The 10,329-nt window shown below is 36.9% G+C and overlaps 1 protein-coding gene across 1 annotated transcript in view; it reads left to right on the plus strand.

Annotated features, from left to right (window-relative positions):
• Fstl5 (follistatin like 5) overlaps positions 1–10,329 on the plus strand; it is a 687,984-nt gene that overhangs the window by 558,678 nt on the left and 118,977 nt on the right. Inside the window, exons 9-10 of the mRNA XM_055596667.1 lie at positions 5,809–5,970; positions 10,125–10,259. Coding sequence (XP_055452642.1) covers positions 5,809–5,970; positions 10,125–10,259 — 297 coding nt within the window. The remainder of the gene's footprint in view (positions 1–5,808; positions 5,971–10,124; positions 10,260–10,329) is intronic.

Genomic DNA, 10,329 nt, shown 5'->3' on the forward strand with positions numbered 1-10,329 from the left:
AAGAAAGAAAGAAAGAAAGAAAGAAAGAAAGAAAGAAAGAAAGAAAGCTGAAAGAAAAAAAAAAGTACTTAGCCTAACATGATACAATAGGACTAGGCACAGACCTTCCTATCATGGCCGGACATGCTAACTCAGTGGTAGGAAAGTTTCCCAAGCACAAGCAACAGTTTCAGAGACATCCCCCACTTTCATTGCTGGAAGTCTCACAAAAATACTAAGCTCCATAACTATAGGGTGTATGTGGAGGACCTAGCTCAGACAGGGGTTGTGTTTGTCCCTCAGTCTCTGTGAGCCCTCTGAGCCCTGATTGGTTGATTCTGTAGGCCTGTCCTCCTGGTGTCTGGAGCCCTCTGGCTCCTATAATCCTGTCTTCTTCTCTTGTGCGGGGTTCCCCTGACGCTGCCCAGTGCTTGGCTGTCAATCTCTGCATCTGCCTATTGGGTACCATCAAAGATATTGGGTGATTTTACATTTTTCTTTGATAAATCTAATAACTTATCTCTTTAATAATAAAGTGGTGGTGTGTCATCACTTTAATATTTGGTGGATTTTCTTTTAAAATATTTTGTTTGAGATTTAGTTTATTTTCACGTTTGAAAACAAACAATATTTATTTTCTCTTGTAATACCCATATGAGATGGGAATTTCATTTAAGCATATCATAAGATATATCACAAATTACCTAAAAGTTTTGGCTTATAAGAAAGGGTATTTATTATTTTGTTACAATTTTTAAAAGTAGAAACATATGGTAACAAGTGGAAGACAGTAAATTGAGAATAGCTATCATCATCTGGAGACGTGAGCGGAGCATTGGGTGTGTTTCCAAGAGACTCCCTCATGAGTCTCTTTCCAGGGAGACATTGCTCGACAGCTTCAGTCATTGGAATTTTTCTTCTGCCTTTTCTACATGAACATCTCCATGAGGTTTATTGAATATCTTTATGTCATAGCAACCAGTTATTCAAAAGCAAGTTGCTAGGCAATAACTTAATACAATATCCCTTTTATTTATAGATTATAATTTATAAAACATTGAAGCTAAACCTGTGATAAAGTTTAAATAAACAACAACATATTGTTATGACTTATTTGATATTCATGGAACCCAATCAGTGACTAATAGGAGGTTAAGGTGTAGAGTCTGAATGCATGAATGAGATTGGACTTATGTCATTGATTAAACAAAATGGATATTATGAAATTTCACCATGTGCTTACAACAGCATGACCTCTTCCCAAAGAAACCTTATAGTCATCCAATTAGTAAATTTTATGTTACTTCCCCTTAGCTCTCTGGAAAGTTGTTTTGACATATTTTCCACTTTGCTGCTGTTCCATACAAGAGGACTGTTACTGTGTGTGTTCTTTCCTGTCAGACTAATTTCTCTTAGCACTAGCTCTTCAATGTTTGTGTTATATTACCTTTAAGAACTTTAGGTTCCTTGCTTAAATGGTTGTATTTGTATAACGAAATAAGTGTAGAATGTAACAAAACCACGTTTATCAGTCAGTAGTCAATGTTCGTTTGCATTTTTAACTTTTCCTTAATTTGAGAAGTAGATTTTTATTTTGCATTATTTTAACACCAATTTCAAGTTTCTGATGAAAGCCTATATCAGAAAGAGCCCATTAATGCTTGTTAATGGTAATTCTTCTTAATTATAGTTTTATATTTAACATATTGATGGAACAGCAAACAATTTCTCACAGTATCTGGATGGCTAAATTCATTCAGAGCACAACCAGCGATGTGCAAGTGTGCCATGTTTTTCATACCTCCCATCTGGACATGCGGTTCTGATGTTTCTTTCAATGACCATGTATATATGTATGTTTACAAATATATGTGTATGTGTATACAGAGTTACATACATATATTCTCACAGGGAGAGAAAGGGAGAGGGAGAAACAAAGACTTGCAACTTTCATTTGTTTTATCCTTTTGACATCGTTCTTTGTGCTTACTGTTTGGTTATTGTAAGACGTATTTATTTTTATCTTTTCCTTTCTGTATTTATTTTTTTATTTTTTTGCTTTATGTATTTTTAAATATGTACTTTATTATGTGTATATATGTGGAGTATATGCATCTTGTTGCTTTGGGAACTGAACTCAAGTCCTCTGCAAGAGCAATGTGCTCTTAATCATTGAACTGTCTTTTAAGCCCCAGTGCCCCATATTGTAAATGGGTTCTTTATCATTTGACATCTGAATTGCAATTATTTTTATATATTTTTCATATCACCTTCCTGTCAAATGTAATTTGCTAATTATTTTCTCTATTATGTGAATTCCATGTAACCTTTCATTTCTGTGTGGGTGTGTGTCTGTGGTTATGTACACCTGATCATGTGTATTTGTGTTGAGCTGTACATATATGCGCTATAGACTGAGCTGTCTCTTAGCATTTTTGAACCACTCTTTCATTCTTTCTTTAGATTTACTTATTTTATGTACATGAGTTTTTTCCCTTCCGTGTGTGTATGCATATCATGTGTATGCATTTAATTCACACAGAGGTCAGAGAAGAATATTAGATTTCCTAAAACTGGAATCAGATGTTTGGAAACTACCATGTGGGCGCTGGCAACTGAACCCACGTCTTTTGCAATAGGAAGCAGGGTTTTTAGCCACTGAGCCACATTTTCCAGTATCCTCTTCATTTATTTTCCTGACAATGTTCTGTGATGATCCAAAAATTTATAATTCAACAAAGGTTTAATTTATTTATTTTTACATTGTGATTGTGATTACAGGGTCACAGCTAAGAAATTTTCATCTAATTCAATGGTTCTTCTTATGCTTTCAGTCTTTTCTGTTTTCTTGATTAAATGTGTCATCTGTTTTATAAATGAAGATAGTTATGCATGAATACTTTTAAAAACGACTAAAATTTTATATTTTCACTTTTTTGTTATTTTTGTGATTGCAATTTAATCACAACTCTCATTTCCATTTCCCCCCTCAAAACACTCAATATACCACTCCCCACTTTTCTTCAAATTTATTGCCTGCTTTTTCACTGATTGCTATTGAATGCATATGTTTTTATGTATTTCTAAATATAACCTTTTCAGTACATAAGATGTTACTTGTATCTGTTTTAAAGGCTATTTATATGTTATAATGTTTAATTTGTACATTTAGAGCTATGAATTAACTGGATTCGAATATGTATATTTGTTTTTTTCAAAATTTTTTCCTTTTATATTATTTTTATTTATTATAATTTATTCACTTTGTATCCCAGCTGTAGCCCCTATTTTCTTCCCTTTCCAATCCTACCTTCCTTCCTTCTTCTCTTCCCATGACCCTCCCCAAATCCCCTGATAGGGGAGGACCTCCTCCCTTTCCATCTGACCCTAGCCTATCAGAGCTCATCAGGACTGGCTGCTATGACTTCCTCTGTGGCCTGGTATGGCTGTTCCCCTCTGAGGGAGAGGTGATGAAAGAGCTAGCCACTGAGTTAATGTCAGGGACAGCCTCTGTTCTCATTACTAGGGTAACCTACTTGGAGACTGAGCTGCCATGGGCTACATCTGTGCAAGGGTTCAAAGTTATCTCCATGCATGGTCCTTGGTGGGAGTATCAGTCTCAGAAAGACTTCTGAGCACCTTGTGGAGTTCCTGTCCCCTCCAACTCTTTCTGTCTCCCTCTTCTTTCATAAGATTCCCTGAACTTTGCCCAAAATTTGGATATGAGTCTCAGCATCTGCTTCAAAACCTTGCTGGGTAGAGCCTTTCAGAGGCCCTGTGTGGTAGGCTTCTGTCCCATTCTCTGTTTTCTCCATCTTCTAATGTCTATCCCGTTTGCCTTTCTGAATAAGGATTATTCAGGTATACAACAAGGACAACTGCTCAGCTTTATTTATAATAGCCAGAGTCAGGAAACAACCCGGATGTCCCTCAACTGAGGAAAGTATACATAAATTGTGGTACATTTACACAATGGAATACTACTACTCAGCAATTAAAAACAAGGAAACCATGAAATTTGCAGGCAAATGGTGGGATCTAGAAAAGATCATCCTGAGTGAGGTATCCCAGAAGCAGAAAGACACACATGGTATATACTCACTTATAAGTGGATATTAGACCTATAAGATAGGATAAACATACTAAAATCTGTACACCTAAAGAAGCTAATCACATATGTATATTTGATTATACATATGTATGTGTGTGTTATGTGTGTGTTTGTGTGTGTGTGTGTGTGTGTGTGTGTTCAAGAACTCAAGTTCATGTTCCTGCCATGTGATACTAGACATTTCTGAAAAATGAATAATGCTATGTGGTCATTTCTGTGCTTGCATAGTGGTGTGTAGTCATTTCTGTGCTTTGATCTATGATCCACAGTCTTCTGTCTTTATACTCATATCAGTGACCCACAGCGTTAACGAACAATTTCAGCCCCTTTAGCTTTCCTCCTACTTTTTAGAGGTTGTTTTGGCCACTTGGGGATCCTTATATCTCTTCATGAACCTAAACAGTGGCTATTACATTTCTATATAAAACTTCACTTATAGGTTTGTTCACTTATATATGTTTGTTAAATGTTACCTTACATCTTCAGATCAATTTGAGAATATTAAATTTTACCAATAATTGTTTTTATTTTACCAATTGTCTTTACTGATGAATATGTCACATTGTACATTTATTTACTTTAAATCTTTTCAACAATGTTTTATTGTGCTGAATATACTGTCTTACATGCTTTTAACAAAATTATTGGTAATAGTTTCATATTGGTATACTGTTATGAACTAATTTGTACTAACCTCTATATGTGCTCTGGTAAGGAAAAGTATTTCTTTCTAACTATGTGCTTATTTATTCAAATAGCTAAATCCATAATGTTTAATTTGTTATAATGCATTTAAGTGTAAATTTAATGATCAAATCATCCTTAAGTTGGCATGTGGGAGCCTATTTTAATATTATTTTTCAAGGTTAAATAGTTTGATACATGATACGTCATGCTTGAATTGTGTTTTTCCTGTCATAGTCCCAGAATTACTTTTCCACACAATACTCCAAGCCATTTAATAGAAAATTTTAACAGGAAACTAATTATGCAATAAATGGGACTTTCTTTGGACAGCTAGCTTCCTAGTAATGACACAGAGACTTTTTATAGTTATTTTTTTATTTTTATATTAATTACAGTTTATTCATTTTGTATCCAAGCTGTAACCCCACCCTCATTCTGTCCCAATCTCACCCTCCTTCCTTCATCTCCTTTCATGCCCCTCTCCAAGTCCACTGATGGGGGATGTTGTCCTTGGTTAGAGATTATGATTGCTCCCAACTTGCTTGTATTTTAAATTAACCCTTTTTATTAATCTACTTTCTACCATGTGGTTTGTTATCTCTCAATCTTCATCCCTGCACTTATTTTTTCCACCATGTCTGTCTGGCACCTCTTTCTATGCTTGATTCTTTCCCAGAGTTTCAGTCTCTACCAGAAGTCCTGCCTTTTTCTCCTGACTTTGAAATTGGTTTTAAAGATCTTTAGTAAATTAATCAGAAAGGGTTGGAGGGAGTGTTTGCAAAATACAATGCAACCAAATAATAACAATTTCAAAATTTGACCAGTATTTACCTCTTTGCTTGCATAGAAATCAACATTTAAATGTACAAAGACAACCTTCACACAATGTACAAAAAAAAAAAAATCACCCTAACAGTACAACCTAATGAAAATGTATAATTCACAAGGGATCATCTTATAATTTTTGTTCATTTCCCCAAATAAAATTATAAATTCTGATGACTTGCCCATTTTTCTTCTCTCTCATCTAGTTCCTCCAGTCATCCGGGTGTATCCAGAGAGTCAAGCCAGAGAACCTGGAGTAACAGCCAGCCTTAGGTGCCATGCAGAGGGCATTCCAGACCCTCAGCTTGGCTGGCTCAAGAATGGGATTGATATTACACCGAAGCTCTCCAAACAGCTCACACTGCAAGGTGCTTGTTCCTTACATTATTTTCATTAAGTGGGTGTGCAAATCTTTTAGAGTAAAGTTTCAAAAATATTTCAGTACCTAGCAAATGTAAAACAATGAGGTATTGAACAACTGTGGGGAGTATTAAAACATGGCTGCATCTAAGACAAAACTGATACAATTCTCTAATATGTTTAGTGTAAATAATAATCTTATCACAGAGATTAATATAGGATGGCATTATTTTGGTGATAAATAAATTATGTAAATATATACCTCTTTTGATTAATTGTCCTGCAATTGTTTATTTCTTCTCTGTCACATCTTGAGTGTGCGATTGAAATACCACATCTAGGAATGTCTGTAGAGCTATAGCTAACATAGTGTTTAAAAAATTTTTTTCTCTTTTTTCCATTGTATGGTTTTGGCATCTTTGTCAAAAATCAGGTGTCCATAAGTGTGTGGGTTTATTTCTGGGTCTTCTGTTCGGTTCCATTGATCCACCATTCTGTTTCTATGCCAGTACCATGCAGTTTTTATAACTGTTGCTCTATAGTACAGCTTGAGATCAGGGATGGAGATACCCCCAGAAGATCTTTTATTGTAGAGGATTGTTTTAGCAATTCTCGGTTGCTTGTTAATCCATACGAAGTAAAAAAAGATAGCATCTTCAACAAATGGTGCTGGTCCAACTGGATGTCTACATGTAGAAAAATAAAAATAGATCCATACTTATCACCCTGTACAAAATTGAAGTCCAAGTGGATCAAAGACCTCAACATAAAACCAGACACATTAAATCAGCTAGAAAAAAAAAAGTGGGGAATACCCTAGAACTCATTGGTACAGGAGAAAACTTCCTAACAGAACACTAACAGCACAGGCTCTAAGAGCAACAATCAATAAATGGGACCTCATGAAACTGAAAAGCTTCTGGAAAGCAAAGGACACTGTCATCAAAACAAAGCAACTGCCTACATATTGGAAAAGAATCTTCACCAACCCTTTATCTGACAGAGAACTCTCATCCAGTATATATAAAGAACTAAAGAAGCTGAAAAGCAGCAAACCAAGTAATCCACTTAAAAAATGGGGAACAGAGCTAAACAGAGAATTCTCTGTAGAGGAATATCGAATCGCAGAGAAGCACTTAAAGAAATGTTCAACCTCATTAGCCATTAGGGAAATGCAAATCAAAACAACCCTGAGATTTCACCTTATACCCATCAGAATGGCCAAGATAAAAAACTCAAGGGACAATACATGCTGGAGAGGTTGTGGAGAAAGGGGAACCCTTCTCCACTGCTGGTGGGAATGTAAACTTGTACAACCACTCTGGAAATCAATCTGGTGCTTTCTCAGACAATGCTTTCTGAGGAAATCGCTTCATCAAGATCCAGCCATACAACTCCTAGGCATATATCCAAAAGAGGCTCAAGTACACAGTAAGGACATTTGCTCAATCATGTTTGTAGCAGCTTTATTTGTAATAGCCAGAAGCTGGAAACAGTCCAGATGCCCCTCAACTGAAGAATAGATGCAGAAATTGTGGTACATCTATACAATGGAGGATTACTCAGCAATGAAAAATAAGGAAATCATGAAATTTGCAGGTAAATGGTGGGACCTGGAAAGGATCATCCTGAGTGAGTTGTCCCAGAAGCAAAAAGACACACACGGTATATACTCACTCATATAAACATACAACAGAGAATAAACCCACTAAAATCTGTACATCTAAACAAACTAAGCAAAAGAGAGGACCCTAACTAAAATATTCAATCCCCATCCTGAAAGGTAAAGAGGATGGACATCAGAAGAAAAAGAAAACAGGAAACAACCTAGGAAGCTGCTACAGAGGGCCTCTTATAGCCAGAAGAAGAAAACAGGAAACAACCTGGGAACCTGCCACAGAGGGCCTCTGAAAGCCTCTGCTGTGCAGACTGTCAAAGCAGATGCTGAGCCTGATGGCCAACTGACAGGCAGAGTGAATGGAATTTTATGTAAGAAGTGGGAAATAGTAAGAGCTGGAGAGGACAGGAACTCCACAAGGAGAGCAACAGAACAAGAAAATTTGAACACAGGGAGCTTCCCAGAGACTCATACTCCAACCATGGACTATTCATGGAGATAACCAGAACCCTGACAATGCAGCCACTTCTGATGAGAACTGATAGACTAAGATCAGAAAGAAGGAGAGAAAGACCTCCCCTATCAGTGGACTTGGGGAGGGGCATGCATGCAGAAAGGGGGGAGGGTGGGACCTGGAGGGGAGGAGGGAGGGGCTTATGGGGGGATACAAAATGAATAAAGTGTAATTAATAAAAGTTAAATAAAAAATTTAAAAAAAGGAAGTACATAACAGTGTTAGATCACTTTACTGTCAAGGTCACAAGAAAACAATATAGGAACAAATGCAAATTACAAGCATGTATTCTGTACTTAGCAGTCAGTGACTTTTAAAGGAGATAAATTTACATATCTTTCCTTAGTGTTGGAAATCTTAGTTAGTATAGAAGAGATAGCACGTTTAAGGGTGCATTGTACATTTAAGATATATTTAAAACAATTCTTTAATTTGTTTTTTATCATGAAAGGTTTTTGCTATTGCTGTTTTTTAATTTCTTCATTAAATTAATAGGTAGCTTTCCTGAGTATAATAGTCTGGGTTGTTAGTTGTGGTCTTTCAAAACTTAAAACACATCTTTCTAGCCCCTTCTTCCTTTAAAAGTTAATGCACCGCATTCATTATTCATTCGTCTATTTGTTCTTGTTTCCTTCAAGCACAGTCATATTTTAACATCCTCTTCACATAGTGATAGTCTTTCTTTGGAGTTCTTGTCCTCGAGTATTTCCCGCTTGTTCCTGCTGGGGGATGCTACCACAAGATTGTGAATCTGGGAGGCAACCTGTTGTCCTATGTGCTCAGTTGCTTCATTTCTACACTGCACGGGTCTCCTATGGAGTTGGTAGAGTAGAGGGTTACACCACCAGGGTGTGGTGGTCTATGGACTGCTCATCCTTCCACAGTCCAGATACAAGGGATTTAGGAAAACTGAAAATGTAGGCCAGGAGTTCAGGACTCAGTGCCTCTTAATCCGAAGTTTGGGCTCAATGGCCTAGGTCTGGGGACGCCTTACCTGCTCCTATCAAGAAGTAGCCTGTGCCATTTATGTATTTATCCTTGCTGCTTACAATTCAGTGCCTTTAGCCTGGCACAAAAGGCTAATCAAATTAATAGAAATAGAATGAAGATTAAAATATTCTCTCACCAAGATTTGAAATTTTATTCATACTTAAAATAATTATATTTAGTGTAATAGTTAAGTAAGTTTTTGGTGAAATTTCATACAATTATGATATTATCTGACTGTCCTCTTTCTTCAATATTTCCAAATGTGTAATATGGTTCCTTAGTGTCAGTGGTACACTATAAACTTTTTTTTAATTTTTAATTTTTATATTAAGTACAGTTTATTTACCTTGTATCCCAGCCGTAGCCTCCTCCCTTATTCCCTCCCAATTCTGCCCTCCCTCCCTCATCTCCTCCCTGCCCCTCTCTAAGTCCACTGATAGGGGAGGTCCTCCTCCCCTTCCATCTGACCCTAGCTTATCAGGTATCTTCAGGACTGGCAGCAATGTCCTCCTCTTTGGCCTAGCAAGGCTGCTCCTCTCTCAGGGGTGGGGGGAGGTCAAAGAGCCAGCCACTGAGTTCATGTTCACTGTAAACTTTTTAGTGAGACAATAAACTTGAAGATGGAAATCACTCAGACCATGACGTATTTTTACATGTGTTCCTTTGAGTGAATAAGATTGCTGTTGTTTACTTTAAAAAAAGCTTTATAAAAATATTGGGTTTTAACTAGAAATGTGTATATTAAGAGGATGACAGTCTTTTAATATGAACTACTTCATTTGTAATATAGGAAAAGTAAATGGTAAAAAATGCAAAAGTGTTTGTGTTTGCTAGTACTGAGCGCTCGTCAATGGAGTGACAGCACAATGCACAAATACTTGAGAGCCTCTGGAGCAGGTTGGCATGTCTCCAAAGTGCAGAAAAAGGAAAAAACAGTTTAATTAGGACAAGCTCAGGGAGCTGTTTGACCGTATAATGGGAGTGCACTGCACCAAAGCTGAAGTTGTAGCTTACAAGCTGCGTTTCCCTTCTGTTCACAGCAAATGGCAGTGAGGTCCACATAAGCAATGTGCGTTATGAAGATACGGGAGCTTACACGTGCATTGCTAGGAATGACGCAGGCGTGGATGAAGACATCTCTTCTCTTTTTGTGGAAGATTCTGCTAGGAAGACCCGTATGTACTGAGCCCCACTCCCAACACACACACACACACACACACACACACACACACACACACACACACA

Source organism: Psammomys obesus, unplaced genomic scaffold, assembly GCF_907164565.1.
Source record: "Psammomys obesus unplaced genomic scaffold, mPsaObe1.curated_primary_1811, whole genome shotgun sequence".
Taxonomy (NCBI): domain Eukaryota; kingdom Metazoa; phylum Chordata; class Mammalia; order Rodentia; family Muridae; genus Psammomys; species Psammomys obesus.